This window comes from Anolis carolinensis, chromosome 1, assembly GCF_035594765.1.
Source record: "Anolis carolinensis isolate JA03-04 chromosome 1, rAnoCar3.1.pri, whole genome shotgun sequence".
NCBI lineage: Eukaryota > Metazoa > Chordata > Lepidosauria > Squamata > Dactyloidae > Anolis > Anolis carolinensis.
In genome coordinates this window covers 270,120,604-270,141,854 of record NC_085841.1, presented here as the reverse complement: position 1 = coordinate 270,141,854, position 21,251 = coordinate 270,120,604, and the positions used below count along the sequence as shown (strand labels likewise).

The window sequence follows — 21,251 nt, the reverse complement described above, 5'->3', positions numbered from 1 at the left end:
CAATTAGAGTTAACCTGTTCCTAGAAGAAAGTATGTTTCTCTGGGATCTGTAACCCTTCAGGGCAAATAGTCAACATCTCATTTTCTCATTGCCAAATGCTTGTTGATTGCCTAAAAAATTCCTCTGATGAAACTGCAAAATACTTGGAGCTAATACTGTTATCACGATATACAGTACATACAATTCAGAAGATATAAACATTTGCAGCCATAGATCAAAATTTAAATTAAAACACAAATGTTCTCTTTCACCTTTAAGGGGGAAATAAGTGGTTAATATCTGTAATGTTCTTTCCTGGTGATGCATTAACAGAGAATGATGTTTCTTTTTAAAGTGTGAACTCCTCGCCTTCCAGTCGTGCCAAAGAATCCTATCTATGCCAGTGGAAAACTAAAACAATTTACCTCAGCAAGTGGGATCATATCAAATGATCATGAGGCATTTCATTAATCACCACATCCGAGGATTTGGGTTTCACAGTTTTATAAGCAAAGAAACATAGGGCTTGAATCTTTCTCCAGTGTTCTTTCACAAGTCCCGTTGCTGATGCAGGGTAATTACATGGTCTAAAAATACAGCAGCATTTGTTTAAGTTAATGGAAAAGTTACACCAGTTCTAGAGAGCAGAGGCAAATGCAGATTGTGTTTCCTGCTGACTATCATGAATGCTTTGCATATTAGATCAGAACTTTTCCTACTGGGAACTGCTATTCCTGAATATAAATATTGGGTGTAGTATATAAGCCCTTTAAACTCACTTGATCAAAAATGTCTTAACAAATATTTTCTGTGTTCCACATACATATTCAAACAGATTTTAAGGCTCAACAACCTTTATAATACATCATTTCTTATCAGTGTTCATATGAAATTCTCTAGTTCGATACAACAAACATACCATAAATTTCAAGTATGAATTCAATAATTTTAAACTACATATAGTATGACTGTTGCAGATAGTGAAATAATAAACTGGTCAAATAATAGACTTCTTTTTCAGTGTGATTGAGAGTTAATATATGCATGTATTGCTGAAATAATTAGCATAGATTGTGCATCCACCCTCTTTTATTGTGTGCATAAATAATCAAAACAACTCATAGTAAATCCAAAAAGCATGTTTTACATATGTACATTTGTGATGGGGGAATAATAATTCTATTCCTTGGACCATTCAGTGCAAGATAAATGAATCAAATGGAAAATTATATTAATAGAATCCTTAATCTATGCTTTAAAGTGATTTCTAACTAATTGCAAAATAGAAAGGTAATTAATCCTGATATTATTCATGACAGATGGACAGGATTTTTCTTTTTCAAAAAGAAAACAAGTGCAGAAATGCTTACATTATATGCAAAAGATAAAGTAAAGTAGGAAACGTATGATATATATTTAATGTATTCAATTTTTTTATGGAAAACAGGACTCTATCCTTTTTTTAAAAAAATCACTTGGATTTTCCTTTTTTTATGGCAAAGTTATGTATAAATTAGACTCTGTATCCAGTTATTAATTCCTACTTAATTGGAGCTAACAGCTGGAGGTCAAAATTTTCAGAGGTTAACGATGTATGGCTGTATAAGAGAATTGAATCATTTTACAAGTACTATTTATTCCAAGAGAGAGCAACTTTTAAAAATTAAATTCATTTAATTTTCCTCTCCTGAATCCTTTAAGTTGGTCACTCTCTTGCACTTGTGCTTCCTTTCAACACCTTCTTCAAGTGAAAGAAATATTACGATGTAGTGTATTGCCGATTATGAATCATATCACTATTATGTGAAAACAAACAACCAGAACTAACGGTATTAAGAACCTAAAGGCACTAGAACCTTATCTGATCTTGAAGCTAAGCAGGTTCAGCTCTGGTTAGTCCTGGATGGGATACCACCAAAGACCACCTGATGCTGTAGGCTAAACTAGCAAAAGAGGTCTTTGATGAAGAAAACCCTATAAGAATCATGAGGTCTGCATCAGGTGACAGGCAACTTGAAGGCATTCACACAATCACATTTTATGATTTTTTTAAAAAAGATTTTGATTTAATTTTGGGTTATCGGGAGACTGAAGGGATGATGCAGTGGAAGCATCTTTAAGCAAGAATGCTTGCCATGTTTGAGAGTGGCAAACTAATCTTACTCCCAGCTAAAAGTGACAAGTGGAGTGCCGCAGGGCTCCGTCCTGGGCCCGGTTCTGTTCAACATCTTTATTAACGACTTAGACGAAGGGTTAGAAGGCACAATCATCAAGTTTGCAGACGACACAAAACTGGGAGGGATAGTTAACACTCCAGAAGACAGGAGCAGAATTCAAAACGATCTTGACAGACTAGAGAGATGGGCCGAAACTAACAAAATGAAGTTCAACAGGGACAAATGCAAGATACTTCATTTCGGCAGAAAAAATGGAAATCAAAGATACAGAATGGGGGACGCCTGGCTTGACAGCAGTGTGTGCGAAAAAGACCTTGGAGTCCTCGTGGACAACAAGTTAAACATGAGCCAACAATGTGATGCAGCAGCTAAAAAAGCCAACGGGATTCTGGCCATCAATAGGGGTATAGCGTCTAGATCCAGGGAAGTCATGCTCCCCCTCTATTCTGCCTTGGTCAGACCACACCTGGAATACTGTGTCCAATTCTGGGCACCACAGTTGAAGGGAGATGTTGACAAGCTGGAAAGCGTCCAGAGGAGGGCGACTAAAATGATTAAGGGTCTGGAGAACAAGCCCTATGAGGAGCGGCTTAAAGAGCTGGGCATGTTTAGCCTGCAGAAAAGAAGGCTGAGAGGAGACATGATAGCCATGTACAAATACGTGAAGGGAAGTCATAGGGAGGAGGGAGCAAGCTTGTTTTCTGCTGCCCTGCAGACTAGGACACGGAACAATGGCTTCAAACTACAGGAAAGGAGATTCCACCTGAACATCAGGAAGAACTTCCTCACTGTGAGGGCTGTTCGACAGTGGAACTCTCTCCCCCGGGCTGTGGTGGAGGCTCCTTCCTTGGAGGCTTTTAAGCAGAGGCTGGATGGCCATCTGTCGGGGGTGCTTTGAATGCGATTTCCTGCTTCTTGGCAGGGGGTTGGACTGGATGGCCCATGAGGTCTCTTCCAACTCTACTATTCTATGATTCTATGATTAAAACTATGAGAGATTGAAACAGTTGTGGGAACAGCAAGTCTTGCAACAAGTTTGTCTCTTATGGCATCATCCAGCATGTAGTAATCTTTTCAGTATTGTTTGGGCAGGAATTTGGGAAATATGTGGGGATACTGTAAGCCATTTTGTTTGGGACTGTCTCTGATCCAGACAGAGTATGTTTCCTTCATCACTGCTGCAATTAATTTAAGAATTATTCTTTAAGAGTCTGTGACCTGTAATATTGTTTGCTCGCTGGCTCCTGTAATTTAGTGGATTACCTATTTTTAAGATATGTAGTGTTTTTGTTTTGTTTTGTTTGTTTTAGATGCTATTAGGTGGTAGCATAAGGGCCTTTTGGCATTACTATGCTATTAGACCTCAGCAGCAAGAGAAGTCATCTAAGTGTTATACGAGTGGGTGCTACTCTTCTCAGTGGATGGTGATATAATGTTGGAATGTTCCCTTGACCCCAGTGTAAATAAATTAGCTGCACTTTGCCCCTCTGAGCTGTTTCAGAGTTGCATAATTTTACAATTTCTGATAATTATTGATCTCTTATCTCCGTCTTGGGGGCAAACTCTTAAGATGCACTTGGACTGCACTTGCAGTTTGTCAGTACTTATAAAGATTCTCAAAAGAGTTTATCAGGAAGCTGCTCAGAATATTTTAAGCCATTTGGAAAGACTGACTTGAATTTTAGTTTTTGGGTTGTTCTTTCACATTGCTTTTCAAATATGCTTTCAGTTTTATAATATCATCTTTTGCTAACCATCCCTTAGAAAGGGAAACCTGCATAATACTTATATTTGTATTAATATTTTGTAATGATGACTTGTTAACTTGCATTAGAATCCATCATAGCTAACTTCATGTAATTCCTAGTTTGCAGCATTTGATTTCACACTGCTGTCTGTGAGAATCCCCATGTTGAGAGAATCCAGGCAAAGCGGCAGGCCACCTTTCTATGCAAACCTAATAGATCAGAAGGGGAAACAGCCTTCCAAGGTCCACCCAGCCCAAATCCACCCTCCCTACCTTTCTGTGAGCCATCTGCCAAAGCCAGGTGACTTACATAAGTAGGAAGTTCTCTGCATGGTAGGACACTGCCTCAGCCTATCATGGGACTCAGTTGGGTATCACATTGCCTCTTTCTTAATTACATAGGAGCGAAAACATGGACCCTAGTAAACAGGGATTGCAGAATTGTTAGTTGTGACCACAGTGTTTGTGAATAGTATATATTGCACAGAGCGGGGTTTCTTAAACTTTTTCCATTCATGGCCCCTTTTAACCAATAATTTTTGTATGATCCTAGGTATATAGTATATAAAATAGATATAAAAATCAAACATATAAATTAGATATAAAATCAAACAAATTAGCATCTGCAAGGCTTGCTAAACAAGCCCATTTTCCTTACTGTAGAGTACAGCTGAAACAGTTTCTGCACAGTCCACTGCATGTTGTTGCTAGCAGATTTGTGTAAATGGGTGTTCAGAAACCTTTTACTGTTCTTAAATGTTATGGGATCCTAAAATATGAATTTTCATCTTTATCTGTTTGGAATTTGCATCACCTTGAATTCCAAGGATGGGGGAAAGGGTGGATGTAAACTAATAATATAATAATGTCACTTCTATGCTGCTTTCTAAAGCTTTCTAAAGCTAGAACTTTCCCAGTCTTATTTCCTAAGTTCTTTCAAAATTCAAAGAGAACAAGTGGCTACCTCTGAGCCACAGCCAAACAATCGATAGCTGTTCTGAGCAACGTATGACACTAAAAAAGAAGTTAGTATCATTTAAAATTATACTCATTATAAAAAAAAATCAATGAAAGTTGGAGTCATAAGCAAGAGGAAGAGACAGATGTAAATGATTACATTAATTTTATTCCAGACAACTTTCATTTGTATAGGAGTTACCTTATTGTTTGCCCATCAATTTGAAATGTCTGAGTTATGGGAATCCATTTATAGTGAGGAAACTTGTTTTCTGCCTGGGATTTATTTTGAGCTGTGACTCAATTGTGGAACTGGTTTTTAATGCATTTCCCTGAGGTGACATACAGACTAATAATAGAAGCGGGCGGTACATGTCAAATGCCATTTCCTCACTGATGAGCAAATATCAAGGATAAGTTCTAGTTTAGCTGTCTATCCCCAAATTCCCCAAACTGCCCCTTGCAAATTGTAGTTCACATTGGAAATGCAGTGACCCAATGCTTCCCAAACACAAAGGAGGTCTTAATGTTGAATCCGTCACTATTTCACTGTTTGAGAAAAGGATGTTTCATGTGGAATATAAGATGGTTAGTATTCTCACCAGAGCTGTGGGTCCTAGACCCAATATTAGGGATCCCTAGAATGGTGATTCTGGGAAATCGGAACACATGCTGAGACTATTGTTCCTGGACTTTTTGGGACCAGATAATTACCCTTTTATTCTCTAAGCCATTTTAGGAATTATTTTAGTTATCTAGCTCTGATATCAAGGGTAGATAAAAATACTGGGCAATGTGGAAGAGACCTGACCTCTCCCTCAGAAGTCCCATAATGATCAGGAAAATATGGGAATAGTGAGGATGAAGCTATCATGTTCAGGATTTCACAGCAGTAAAGATTTTGCCTGCCATCATGACATCTATTTTTGTGATGATAAGTCAGTTTTCCTGGCATTGCAGAGACTGGTTAGAGGCAGATTAGATGGTGTTGCCTTCTTCAGCTGCTAAATTTTGCCTTTTCTAGCAGATGTTGTCTTGAGTCATGGGGCCTGTTCCTTTGAGATGTTAGCTTTCAACATACACAAGCTTTTTATACAGATGAAGATGCAAGCATGAGTTCTGAAATAGTATCTGCCAGGAGTTCTGCTTTATGGTGTTTCTTTTTTTGTGGGATGTTAGCATACACTTAAGTGGAGAGAGACAACTCCCATGAATAAGAATTAGAATATAAAAAACTGTTTCAAATTTAATATGGAGGAAAAGTTATTTCTGTTGGTATGTTTTTAACAGAGCACATATTACATTTTGCAATTCTTAGGACCTACTAGGTCCCCATTAGGTCAGGGAGTTCAGATATTAAACTTTTGTATTTCCATAAGTGAAGAAAGTGAGTTCTTTCACAGGCACTTGAAACTCAGCTGGGATTGCTATATACTATAAATAAACAGTACCAGCAACCTTAGTTGCTGTATTTGTAACATGAAAACATTCCTTCCAACTGAGACAAACATAAAGAGTGCTGTGTTGGACACTTAGAGACATAACCTTGTTTAGTAAAGTACAATTTGAGGACATACATAGAAACTCATGGTCAGTTATGCATCTGCTTGATGGGGTGTTATGATGAGTTCCAAGATTCCCTGTTTTCTGCAGTCATTGCAAACTATGGTTGCATCTTACAGTTTTACATAGATAACAGTGCCATATCACCTAAATCAGGGGTCTCCAAACTAAGGCCCGTGGGCCGGATGCGGCCCTCCAAGGTCATTTACCCAGCCCTAAACTTTAGACTTAGGGTCACCCTAAGTCTGAAACGACTTGAAGATGCACAACAAGAACAATCCTAATTAACTTTACTATCTCACCAGCCAAAAGCAAGCCTACACTTCCTATTGAAATACTGGTATGTTTATGTTGGTTAAAATTGTTCTTCCTTTTAAATATATTAGAGAATATAATCTTTTAGAGAAGAGCCAAAAAACCCTTTAGAGCAGAATCTCCTCTTATAGTATACAACCAAATGTAATTATGCTGGCAATGGTTTCAGTTGTTAGACTGAATAACCAACAATCTCTGATCTGTCAGGATAACATACATACAAGAAACAGTAAGCAACAAGATCATAGACAAAGTTTGGTTTGATGAAGGTTGTCATTCCCAACAAAATATTGTATTATTTCATGGGGTTTGTTTGCACTACAAATAAGATATGTGCCATGTTCATAGGAATTTGTGGGTTTTTTTTCAAACTTTAGTTCAGGCCTCAACAGTCTGAAGAACTGTAAACTGCCCCTCTGCTTAAAAAGTTTGAGGACCCCTGACCTAAATGATCTAGGCTTTGCACAGTACTATATTATGGACAGAGATAAGTTGGAAGGTCTTACAGAACAGAGCCACTTCTGCCATACAATCAACTCTATGTCCTCCAAGCTAGCTAGCTGTGAAGGATGGTGTACTGCTGTCCATTTAATTAAACTGTTGGCATGATCAGTGCCATACACAAGAGAGGCAGGTACAATGCACAAAACCCAATAAACAAACTTGATTATAATCATTTTGTTAATGGGAGATATACTCCTTAGTGAAATCACCAAATGTAAATGTCACCACTGAGATAGGAAAAAGCCATATGAATTTTACCCATGTTTACCTTTGTTTTAGAAAATGGAAGTTGTATATTACTTTCCATTTATAAATTGCCAAAATAGAGTTTTAAATTACTAAGAATTTTTATGATTAAAATCTGAAATATAAATATTGAAATATGGGATCTGCAGTTTTGCTTCGCATTCATAACTTTTAGCTCCCCTATATTTTCCAAACTATAATAAATCTAATGATATCAAAAAGAATTCACTATTATTTCTGCTGTATTTTTCATGAACATTTCCCCCCCTATTCATCCACCTAACAACCTCTAAAGTTGATTGTTGTTTTCTACTTTTCTAATCAAATTCATTTGAAAGACTGCAGTATACCAACATGCAAGCAATATTTCAATCAAGAGGGTGTTTTTGAGTGCTATTTGTAAACTCCAGTCAGTACAAAACAATGCCACAATGCTGTAAAGTGGGACTAGGCGTTATGATCAAAGTCTACCTTCACTTCTAGATTCTGTTTAATGCAATTCTGAGCTATAAAGCTGCAGAGCTTTAAATACTAGGACCAGGATACGTTAGTACTACTACTTGCTATCAAATATAGTATACACTACATGGATCATGTGTGATCTTTTCTCAGAGCTCTTCAAACTGTCCCTTCTTTTGAGTGTCTGTTGCTACCAGCAAAAGAGACCTTTTCAGTTGTGATTCTATGATGGTGGTATGCTTTCCCCAAGGGAGTTCATTGGCACCTACTTTGATGTCATTTTGGTATCAGGCAAAGACCTTTGTATTTCTTTAGACTTTTCCTGTAACCTGTTTTATATCTGCTGTTTGCTTTCTATACTGTGTGATCAATGTATATCAGGCTGTGAGTGACCAAAAGTGATGACTTGCTCTGGAATAAATGATAAGAATTTAAAAACAAAGCAAAAAACCCAATGAGGCAAATCCACAGTATACGTTACAACATTTGTTTGGCTTCCCACCACAAGGAAGCATTATTTACTGGTAAACCTAATATGTGATACTAGCCCATGATTAATGTAGTTCCATTTTACTTATTTTATTTGGGGACAATGTCATCTGGTAAGTTACTGGAAAAAAATAAGGATAACTAATACAGTATATTGGTATAACAAGAAGTTTCAAATCTAAATATGCCTGCTTATTCTGATAATTAAAATCTGAGAACTAGAATTTGTTAATATATACTGGTATATGTTTGTTCATAAAAATAAAACTCTTACAATTCTAATTCCAGATTCTCAGTTTAAATTTCTAACCCACTCGACCTGTGAGTGGCGCTATGATGTTTGTACAAGCCCGTGTTTCAAAACATGCCGGGATCCCTTGGCAGAGCTCTGCCAGACGGTACCAAAGTAAGTATTGACAAATATTCTAGCTTAAATATCATATCCTCTAAAAGTAAATTTAGGTATCTGAGTTTCCATTATTTTGGAAAGGAAAACACTGCCATTTATAATGGAAATTTGATGATCTTTGATACTATTCACATGTGCAAAGTTATTTAGGTTTGTGAATTACGAACTTTAAAATATGAATTGAATGCAAAAGCTTATGAGAATATGTGTATGTCAAGAACTTCAGGATATGTAGAATTCTGTTAACAGTTAAGCAGAGAAATAGAGGAGAGAGAGAGAGAAAAAAGGGGAAGAAATCAGAAGCTAGGCATATAATTCACTGCCATATAATACAGTTTTGTAATACAGTTTAACTGCATTGAAATGTATTATATGGAAGTATAAACTCATTCAGTTCAATGTGGTTAAGCTGCATTGTGAAACTGCATTATATGGCAGTATAGATGGGGCCTCGTTCATGGCCTACTTGAGGGTTTCCCACAGGCGTCTGGTTGGCTACTGTGTGAACAGAATACTTGACTAGAGGCACCTTTGGTCTGATCCAGCAGTGTTTTTCTTTTGTAGGCAGACTGTGAGAGGAAAGCAGGGGTATAACTCCTCACTACAACATTTATTTTATTATTATTTATTTCAAACATTTATATCCTGTCGTTCTCACCCCTCCGGGGGGGGGGGGGGGACTCAGGGTGGCCTCATAATTAGCAATCATTAGATATTTCTTTAGACCTTGAAACAATTACAATTAAAACAGATAATTAAAACATCAATTATAAAACATCATTTAAAAATTACACAACTCTGGGTCATAGTCCAGGGTTTGGCCATTGTCAGACACATATTCCATATGTACTTTCTTGAAGAAAGCTTCACTTAGGTTCAAACTGCGCAACATAGAGCCTGCAGACTACATGCAGCCCCCCCAAAGGATTACAGGTAGCCCAAAGAGACTGCCACTCTCACTGGCTCCCCTTGCACACTCTCTGCCTCCCACAAGATGCATTGTATAATCTTCACAGTAGAGGGGAGCGGAGGGTTCAGTCCATTCTTCATTACTTGGTGAAGAGTGGAAAGGAGAAGGGAGAGAGGGGCGAGACAAACTGGTAGTTACTTTAGCGTACAGGGAGGGGGTGGAGGAGTAGCCTGAAGAAGTTTAGCCTATTTTAATTTTGGCTACTTACTACTGATGAGTTGTACCAGCCTGACTTGGGTAATGGGACCTTTGGGTAGACACTTATAGGATTGGTCTGTTAAATACATTTTTAATAATTAGTTTTGATTTCTGAGATATCGACTCTTACTCCTAATATCCAGTTCTATCCTTTCCAAGCAATAAACTCTAATCACTTCTATTCTTGCCTATTGCTTTCCCATGCAAGGCAGATTTTAGCAGTCTGATGGGCCATTAGTGTTGGTATAAACAAACAAGGGACACAGTTTCATACAAGCATGTAAAGGCTTCCTGCCAGTTCTAAATGGAAGTATTCATCATTAGACAAGCATATGCATTTGTTCCAAAGGTTATGTCACATCGTTCATGAATTAGCTCAGCTCAGCAGGATGGCAAATTAGATCAGACATAATGTGAGAGCTAATGAGCAGAATAGGAACAATAATCAGAGGCTCCTGTAACTTAAATAATTGGGAAAGTAGAGCTGTAACTCACAACCCATTCTAAAATAGCTCGACCTCAAAGGAGATCAAGCCAGTTAAGGGGTTTAGTATTGGTCATATTGGTCATATTTTGTTCCAGTTTATGTTGTTGTGTGAATAATCAATATATTTTTTCTCTTTTAGAGTGGAAGGCTGTGTCCCCTTGTGTCCTTTGAATATGGTTCTGGACGAAGTCACTCAAAGATGTGTCTACTTTGCCGACTGTATGTACAGTACACTGCATTTCATTTACTATGATTAAAAATCAAAATAATTGTGCCTCAAATTTATACATGGGAATGAAATCTAAATTAGTAGCAAATTTCTCAGGATTACAATCCTTCCCAATATTGTGTACATTTTCTTATAAAACAAATGTATTCCCATCCTTGTATTTTCCTGGACATTACAACTTGTCCACTAATTTGTTTCAATTTTCCTTTGGGTCTAACAGTGCAGTCCTTAGTCCAGAACTGGCCTTCTAAGGGATCTGGAAGAAAATTTGTCCAGTGATCCTTGTGATTTTTTTCAATTTTATTTACCGTATATACTCAGGAATAAGCTGACCCTAATATAAGCCAAGGCACCTAATTTTACCACAAAAAACTGGGGAAACTTATTGACTCGAGTATAAATTGAGGGTGGGAAATGCAGCAGCTAGTGGTAAATTTCAAAATAAAAGTAGATCCCAATGAAATTATATTGAGGCATCAGTAGGTTGAAGATTTTTGAATATTTACTGTATTTCAAAGAAAAACAGTAAACTAGCTCTCTAAGTGGAAAAGTAGGGTAAAAAAATATATGGTATTAACAATAACTTAATAATAATAATAATAATAATAATAATAATAATAATAATAATAATAATAATAACAACAACTTTATTTGTACCCTGCCCTATCTCCCCATGGGGACTCAGGCTATCTTCCAACATAGTAACAGACAAACATTCAATGCCTACATAAACAATTCAGAGCTAGATATAGACCTATAATTATTTATACTAATTTCACATATGCAATTCCCCCTGAAACGTTTGCAAATCCCCTCTCTCTCTCTCTCTCTCTCTCTCTCTCTATATATATATATATATATATATATATATATATATATATATATATATGCAGTTCTCTCCTGCAATATTTGCAAGTCCTATATATTTATGTTTATCTAGAAATCTCTATATCTGTGTGTGTGTGTGCATTTCCCCTGTAGTATTTCCTAGCTCCATATCTATATTCATATATATCTATCTAGACATCTCTCTGTATATAGATAATTATATCTATAGAGGATTTGCAAACACAAGTACATGGAAATCTCTATATATTTATATATATCTATATATATATATATATATAGATAGATAGATAGATAGATATAGGATTTACTAAGACTTGCTAACATATGAGGGGGAAATTCATGTCTAAAATTAATGTATATAGATAGATACAAATATTTAGGCACATAGAGATTGCAAAGGCTTGCAGGGGGAAATGCCTATATATCTGTAGCAGAGATTAACAAATATTTCAGGGGAAAATGTTTTTATAGGATTAATATATATATGCTTCTTCCTGACTTGCAAGGGCTTCTTTCTCTTTTCAAAACATTCCCTTGGTTAAGAGCAAGGGAGGCTTTGGAAAAGCAAACACTGATAAGGGAGGGTAAGATGAGAGATAAATATATCATGTTGCAAGCAAGGCCTCTAGGCTGCACTGCTGGCTTGACCTTGACCCAATTATAAGCCGGGGGAGACTTTTTCATCTCATAAAAGGGCTGAAAAACTCAGCTTATCTTCGAGTATATACAGTACATCACAACAATAACAAAAAAGTAATATGCCAACGGTCCAACCTCCATACCCACAGGATCAATATCCATTGCTTTATTTACCCACATCAAACAAAATGTATATTTTCTAGGACATTTCTAGGACTTTCAAGTGATGGTAATATGGTATGTTCCTACTCAAAGTTACCATAGACTGGGTGATCTAGAAATCCAAAAGAGGATACATCCCTAGGAATTTCATAGGTCCTCCAGGGTGGCACAATGTTAGCTTTTGGCAGATGTCATTCATTTCAATAGTGTTCACTATTATCCACAGTTTTCTTTTCCCACAGTATATTCTGCAACATAACTCCTGTTAATCCAGAGTTGTCCTATATGTGTATGTATGCTATGAGGTGGAGATATATAATTTTATCATCACAATAGCTAGATTATAAATTAGATTTAAGTAATTTAAGATACTTTGGATCTTGACCCTCACACAAGAACAGGGTACAAATAAATATAATAAAAACAATAAATTGGCTGAGAAAAATCACTTGGTAAACTTAATGGTTGAGCTGAGCCTGACCTAGATTTATATCTATCTAACTTTCTTCTCCATCACATTGATTCTTGCGAGGTTTCTTCGGATTTACCAAAACAGCTTTCCATGCATATATTTCTGATTCATATTATACATATATCTATTTCTTATAACTTCTTGAGAATGAGAACATTGAGTATGGGAAGCTGTCCTTCCTATTAACTGTAAAATGTATCTATGTAAACATATAGATGTATAGTTATAGGAATCGTTTTGAAATGTGTGTTTTGGGATGTCAAACTGTGCTTTGATACACTTAAATTTAAGCTAGCTTTATTTTAATTTTAAAGAAAGGCATACATTAAGATGAAAACATTCTTATTAAGACTGCAAAGCTAACAGTAGAGTAGCTTCCACCGAATTTAATAAAACTGCACTAGAAATAATTTGTCATGGAACATTTTATAAATTTAAATTGTTACAGGTTTAGTACACAATATTTTTTTCTGTCTTATTTCAGGCATTGAACCTGTGGCTGAAGTTCAAATACCACTATCTACTTCAAAGACGCATGCAGCTTCTGAGACACTTGAAACTTATGCAGCAACCCTAAGTGAAGGAATAACTTCATCTCCAAGGCCATCCTCAAAAGACAGAGAAACAACACCTGCATTTGAAAGGCAATTCACTCCAACCATAGAGAAAACTAAATTTTCTATTCTTCAGTTGCCAAATATTACAGGTTCTGCCACGTCTCCGACATCAAATGTTTCAACACATACTGCCTCTGTTAAAAGTGTAATGCCAGTGTTTACACATCCAGTATCAGATGTTGGCTTTCCTCCTTTAGTTGAAACTTCAACTATTTCAGTTACTGGTGTTTTTCCTAGTAAACCAACAGGTAGGACAACGTCTTTGCCAATCCTTTCAACTGAAGAAGCAAGAAAAATCCCAACTATTACTGTGGTTCCTTCTATTACTGGACACGATAAATTGCCAGCCACAGTTGGTATAGTATCAGAAACAAAAGAAATACATGTTAAGAGTTTTCCTACAACGGAAACAGAAAGTATTATAGAAAGCAAACCATCTTCTACAGTGACATCAAAAACAGACAGGATAAGTGATTTTTTAACCAAAGCTACCCAACCATCTTTGGAATCACCTTCCTATTTTTCCACAGTCACGAGAGCAACAGCTTCAGGTGGAACAAAACTGGATGCAAGCCAGCCATTTGTAATGCTTGCCAATGTCACTGTAACATCATTTTCTCCTTTATTTACTACTTTATCCACATTAAAGCCAGCTGTTAAACCAGTGCCTTCAGAAACTTCAAAAACAACTGTTTCTTTAGTCAAAGAGGGAATTAAGACTACATTTATTCAAATACCTCAAGTACTTACATTAACTACCACCACAGTGCCTACACATCTAAGTACTTTGCAGTTTTCTACTGTTAAAAAAGAAATGGCACAAACAACATCAAGTGTTACACATCCACCAAGTTCATATGTTTCTCAGTATTCTACTACCTCGAAACCCACTGTGTTTTCTTCGAAACTTACTCAGTTATCTGACACCTTTTCTTCAACAAAATCAACAGAAATTTTGCAAACTGGATTGACAAGTGAATATTCAACATTTGAACAATTGAATGTGACTGAGGCTGTGTCTCATTCATCCACTTATCCTGTTTTATCTCATACTATAAAGCCTGCATCTTTGTCTACAAAAGTCAGCTCAGAAATGACCACTTCTTCAGCATTACTAAGACACACTTCAATCTCCCCAAGAACATCTACAGGATTCAAAGCATCTCTGCCCCCCAAAACAACAGAGACAAGTGTTGTGCCTGATTCTATTGCTCAGACAGCAACAAAACCTGATTTTACCAAAGAAATAACAACGTTTGTTCCAATTCCATTGGTAACTAAAATATTGGAACCAGTTGAACTAACTGACTATCCATTTACTCTGCATGCTGTAGCTGATACAGAAAAACTAAAATATCTTAGCACAACTGAGTCAGAAAAAACCACTAGCATATATGCAAGAAAGCCTTCTACTATTCTGCCAGTGCCCATTTTTACAGCAGAGGTATCAAGGAATGTCACTAGTCTTGTGTTTCCATTGCCTGAAGATAGAGTTACCAAACCTGCTGCACTTGATTCAGTAACAGTGAAGACTACGCCTGTCTTTTCTTTGCCCCTTACAACAGAGTTACTGCCTACAGTAACCTCAAGACCAGAATTTGAAATAAAGGAAGTTTTAGGAGACACTGGAGTTACTTTATCTCCATTCACTAAAATTAGCAGCCAGTCATCAACTGTCAAAGAATTAGAACCAACTACAGAAGTATCTGTATTTTCTCCTTCTGTCACTCCAGCAACACTTCATGCTACATCCTACAAGACAGAGACAACCGTTCCCACTTACACTTCAACAAAAAAAGTAGCAGCCACTGCAGAACAGCCAGCTGAGAAAACAAAATCATATATTACTCCCAAGGCTGCTTTTTCTGTCCATACTTTCCCAAGGACGTCTTCCCATTTGAAGGTGGGATCCACAGTTCCATACTTTACAGCCCAAACAACAGAGAGGCATGATTCCTTACCAACTTTGAAGGTTTCCTTAACAACAAAGAGAACTACAGGAGCTTATCAGTCTCCAGCTGAGGTGGTAAGGACTAATATTCAACCAAAAAGTACTTTCAGCACAACAGAATCAGCAGTCAAGCTTGCTGTGTCCTCCCTCTTCCAAAGCACTTTGCCACCAGTGGTTGCTCCTTCATCTGTTTCACCGACCTCTCTATTTTCAACAAAAACATCTTTAGCAAGTGAAAAAGAAGTTAACCAGACTTCCGAAAGCGATGCTGGGTTATTTCAGACAACATTTTTAACATCAACTAAAAAAACTACTGCCTTTACCTTTGGACAAAAATCTGTGTTTTCTTCCCCTAAAGTTACTACACATACTTTGCCATTATCTACCATGAAGCAAAAAGTGGAGTTCTCTCTTACTGAAAAACCAAAGACTGACATAATTACCACGACTCAAATAATGACTCCTCCTCTCTCAGTCATACCATCTAGTACCTTCTTTCATGTGTCAGAAGCAACATCTCCTTCATTACTTATATTAGAAGCACCAGGAACATCAGTTGTGAATCAGACAGAACCACAAGTGGGGGCACTTTTAACAGGAATAGTAACAACAGCTTTCACATCAACAAGCAAAAATGTTACAGAGAAAATTTCAGTTTTGTCTGAACAAGTGCCACTTTCTACTATTTCTTATAGTTCAACACTGCCTGCACTTAGAATAACACTAGCTACCCCACATTTTATAACTACCACCAAATCAGCACCCCTAGGAATCAGTGTTCTCACAACGCAGAGTGTCACAAAATCATTAGCAGAGAAGACAGCAGGAATAAGAGACTCCATTGCAGCATCCCTATTTTCAGTGTCTTCTGTTCCTTCGGGAACAAAGAGTATCACTTCTGAAATACCGGAAACAGAGAGACAAATACTTGTTACAAAGCTTCCTGTATCACCTTTGACCACCAAACATTCAATTCCTCTCCCTTTTTCACCTGGTTCTACTGTCTTGGCTACAATACCTAAGGTGCCATCAGTGATTAAAATGCCTGCCACCTCAGCAAGCCCTTTACTGGCATCACCAATACATCAAAATGCCACAGTGGCAGGACCTGTTCTTTCCTATTTATCTACCAAACAAATCTATGATTCTGCTACAGAATATTCTGCACAATTGACTACAGTTGAAACTGTCTCAGGAGTTAAAGCATCTGTTTTTGTGCCATCTACAGAAACAGCAACACTGGCAGCATGTGTAGTGAGTAATATAACTCATGGTAATATTACCATTCTGTGTGCATCTCTGTATGTAAAGTGAGATATTTAAGACAGATTAAATGAAGTTCTTCATATGGTACATAGTCAATGGAATTTGGTACTATGGGATTTGGCAGTGGCCACCAACATAGAAAACATTAAAAGTGACTAGAACAGCATGTGGAAATAATTAGGTAATATCCAGTTACTTACAATTAATTTCCCTAGGAACAAAGATAATAATAATAATAGTAATAGTAATAGTTTTATTTCTTGGCCGCCTCTCCTCACGGCTCGAGGCAGGTTACAGCATTACTAAAACAAACAAACACAATCATTTTTAAACACTCTGTAAAATACATATATTAAAATATATTTCCATACAATACATATTAAAATACACACAAAAAAATAGGTATATAGTGGAGTTTAAAACTTGTCATTAAAATTGTCTGGGTAGACCTGCCAGAAGAGATAGGTCTTCACTTGTATCTTAAATTTCGACAGCTGATTCAGCTGTCAGAGTTCTACTGGCAGGTCGTTCCATAGTCATGGAGCAGCCGATGAAAAGGTCCTCTGGTCCTTTTCATCCAATCATTATGAATGCAGTGTAATGAGGAGTAGCTTTACATGAATTGTTTAATGAGGAGTAGCTTTGATGGAATAACTAATATTTAGTTATTTTATGCGGGAAACAAGGATACTATTTTCATATTTTACTTGATTTTTTTTTGTTGTCTATTGTTTTCCTATATGAGACCTAAGGCAATTTACAAAATAGATCAATATGTAATATAGAAATGTAATTAAAAAAACAAACTAAGAAGTTGAAAGCACTTGACAGATAAAGAAACTTTTTGTCGGTGTTTGGTCATTGTGTGAACATTGTTCTGGATTAGACTTCTCTGATTTGCTACAGCATGGTTCCTGTTATGTGCATATAATCCTTGGACTTCACTCACTGATGGCTGTACAATTAAGGTGGCATACCTTTTACCACCCATTAGTTCAATGTAATAGGTATTTTTGGTATACTTTCATTCTATATCTTACTGAAATCCTTCTCTTAAGATTTAGACAATCCTATCAAAGAGAGTGCAGTGCAATATAGAGCAGGAAAATGGTAAAACTCCATCAAAATCAGGATAATTTATTATCACACATATCTTCGAATCCAATCTATTATTTCCACAACAGAGGAAAGGTTGAAATCTGTGTTCCCAGATAATAGAGTTTGAAAGTGGTATTTTCATAACTCAGTGAGCCCCATCTGTATGACTTTGAGGAGCAATCATGTGAAAGTAACAAAAACTCTGTGCATGGACCCATATCATTACTTGTATGTTTTCAAAGTTGCGCTATCTTTGAACAGCATATCCTAATTAGAACTTGGCTTCCTGAAAAACACATATCCTGAAACTTCTTCCTCAGTTAAGCAGCAATGAAAGAGTGAGAAGGAGAAGTGGAACTGGTTTTTTTGCCAACTCACTCCGTTCCCCACACACATTGTGATGTTAGTGGGATACTTGGTTTGTAAAAGTGATTAATTAATCTTAATCAATTAAAATATTTCAATGTGTGTGAAGCTTGTAGTGCCAACTTCAGTCAAAGAGTGAATTCCCAAATCACTGCACAGATTTACAGGTGATTTACTCTGAATCCAAACAACCATGTTACATAGCTAACATCTGTCCTGCTGTGGAGCAGATCTCCCCCCTCCCTTCAGATATGGGGTGGGCATTTTCAATATCTATCATAGGAACAAATCTAAAACAGAACGTTATTCCGTTTAGGGCAGTTTTTAGTCAGATCATCTATATCTGTACTGTCAGTTCTGATCAATGGTTAGCTCAGCATCCAAGCAAGATTTCCTAGCCCCACCTAGTGTTCTCAAATGTTTTCCCATCCAGATATTAAGCAGTCCTGTCTCATTTTAACTTCTGAAATCAAGTGAGATCAAATGTGTTCAGGACAATTTGAATGAAAATCTGGATTTTCAACTATTTACTTTTATATTGGCATATTGAAATATATAATGTTGTGTGTTTTTCATGAAAGCTGTATCCATTCCATCTTTTCCTCAAAGGTAAATTGAATCCATTTTTGTCCCCCCCCCCCCCGAATATTCCTTTTATTGACTGTTATTCTGATAAGAATAGTAACCTGTGTTTTCTAAATATGTCTTAGCCAATCACGGAGAATGAGTGCATAAAACATATTTGTTTAGATGGACAACTCATCCAAGTGAACAAATCACAGTACTGCCCATACAATGCAACACAACCCAGCTGTGGATTTCTTGGATTTGCTGTCCAGATTAATGGAGATAAATGTTGCCCAAAATGGGAATGTGCATGTAAGTCTTACAGTATTTATTTTAAAATTATATTAATCCAATGAAAGTTTGAACATGTGAGTAGAATTTAAATTTTTTTTAGTAAGAACAGATGGTAGGATTTATTTCTGGGTTATTAGTAGCTTATGTGCCATAGACTTAAAGCATTTTAAGTAACAGTTTCATAAAAAGAAATTAACATCAGCATCATCTAATGAGATTGTAAATGCAATAAACAAGCAAACTAAACAAATAGCACAACCCAGCTATGTGGGCTGATTGAAGTCAGAAGAACAGTAATGATCCTATGACAATGAAAATCTGCTGTTTAATTCCTTTATTGGGATGGTTTACGAACAGCAGAACCACTGCATTAGAGGAAGGCAAATGCAATTCTTGTTGCAAGGCACATTTCTAATTTCCTCTGTGGTGCTTTGTATACTGTGAAAACCTGTTCTGGAGAAAACTGAACTGGTGGATCACACTGTACACCATCGTGGTTTATAGTACAGTAGTCCACAATCTATGAACAAGATAAGTTCTGTAGGTTTCATCTTAAGTTGAATTTATTTGTAAGTCGGAACAAGTACATTTTAAGTGTAACTCCAGCCTGTATATGCGTATGCGTATGCACATGCGCTCTCTCTCTCTCTCTCTCTCTCTCTCTCACACACACACACACACAAATATATATAGCTTTGGATAACATAGGGAAGGGGTAATGCCCCTGTGGTATTTGTTTTGCTAGCTGTGCCCCTGTTCAGATTTCACCTCACTTTCTGTCCTTATTATTGGATTTTGAAAAAATTGGCTTGTTGTAGAAATAAGGATTGGTGAGAAAGCTTCGACTGAGACACCTTTTCTCCATGGCAACTCTTTCAAGAGTGAGTTTACCCTTCCTAGGGATAGATTTATTTTACTTCCTGTTGTCTCATCCCTGTTCTTAACTGTGAGTCATTTGTAAGTTAGGTGTTAGTAATTTGGGGACTGTCTGTACTTAACAAAAACAAAAACAGAGCCACAATATTCAGGAAACAGCATTTTCCTGTCATTCTCCAAAAAACTGAATTACCGAAATTTAGGAATAACTCAAATTGAAATGTTGTCCTGATATGTTAAAAGGTAATCTGTTTTAAAAGTGTTTATTTGTATTTTTACGTAATGTAAGGTAGCCAGGTAAGGAATGTACATCATTCATACTTTTTTCCATTTTACAAATGATTTGGTTCAGCAGAAGTCAATGCAGACTGATAATTCTGTTTGATCAGGTCGATGCACACTCTTCTCTGACCTGAGCTTGATCACCTTTGATGGGCACTATCTGACTTTATTTAAGGAGGCATCCTATGTTGTCAGCCAAACTCAGGATGAGTCTATAAGCATTCAAATTGCTGATTGCACAAACACTCAGAAGGTAAGAAATCATTTGATATTTGTTGTAGTGGTGTGGATTCGGGACTTACCTTGTCCCGTTTTGTGTCCCAGCTTTCAATCGGGCCCTGTTCCGTTTTCGTCTGACCTCCCAAAATCTGGAGGTCAGGCATTTGTTATGTTTTGTCTTCCGGGCCAAAAGATCTGTTTTCTTTCTTTTCTTTTTTTTAAAATATTTTTTATTGTTATTATTGAGAAAAAGTTACAATTATATAAACATATTCTATACATTTCCCCCTCTTTTATTTACATTCACCCCTGTGCTCCCCTTCCCCAGAGCCATCTCTTCTTCTGTAGTCCCACCAAAAGTTCAATTCTTCATTTGGAGGTAAATTCCCATCTTCTTTTTCCAATAATTTTCCTAGAAATTTTCTCCAAATACTTTCAAAGTCATTTTTTTTCCATAATCCCTCCTTTACTTTTAAATTTGATGTTAGCTTGTCATTCAGTGCCATTCGCCAAACTTCTTTATACCATTCATTAATTTGTATTTTCATTTCTCCTTTCCAATATTTTGCAATTAATAATCTAGCTGCTGTTAATAGCATGTCTATTAAATTTTTTCCCTCTTATCTTTCTCATCCTCTTTTTTAATTAAAAGTAATATTTCCACTGGATTCCTTCTAATTTTTATATTCATAATATTTTCTATTTGCCTTATGACCAATTCCCAAAAACCTTTTACATGTTTACAATCCCACCACATATGCATGTAGGTTCCAATTTCCTGGCACCCTCGCCAGCATTTTTCATTATTATTCTTATTCATAATATTTAACCTTCTTGGTGTTAAATACCACTTCCAAATTAGT

General features: G+C 36.6%; 1 protein-coding gene across 1 annotated transcript in view; it reads left to right on the top strand.

Annotated features, from left to right (window-relative positions):
• otog (otogelin) overlaps positions 1-21,251 on the top strand; it is a gene marked incomplete at its 5' end in the record, with an annotated part of 110,491 nt that overhangs the window by 48,890 nt on the left and 40,350 nt on the right. Inside the window, 5 exons of the mRNA XM_016993132.2 lie at positions 8,726-8,843; positions 10,641-10,720; positions 13,337-16,674; positions 18,861-19,029; positions 20,277-20,422. Coding sequence (XP_016848621.2) covers positions 8,726-8,843; positions 10,641-10,720; positions 13,337-16,674; positions 18,861-19,029; positions 20,277-20,422 — 3,851 coding nt within the window. The remainder of the gene's footprint in view (positions 1-8,725; positions 8,844-10,640; positions 10,721-13,336; positions 16,675-18,860; positions 19,030-20,276; positions 20,423-21,251) is intronic.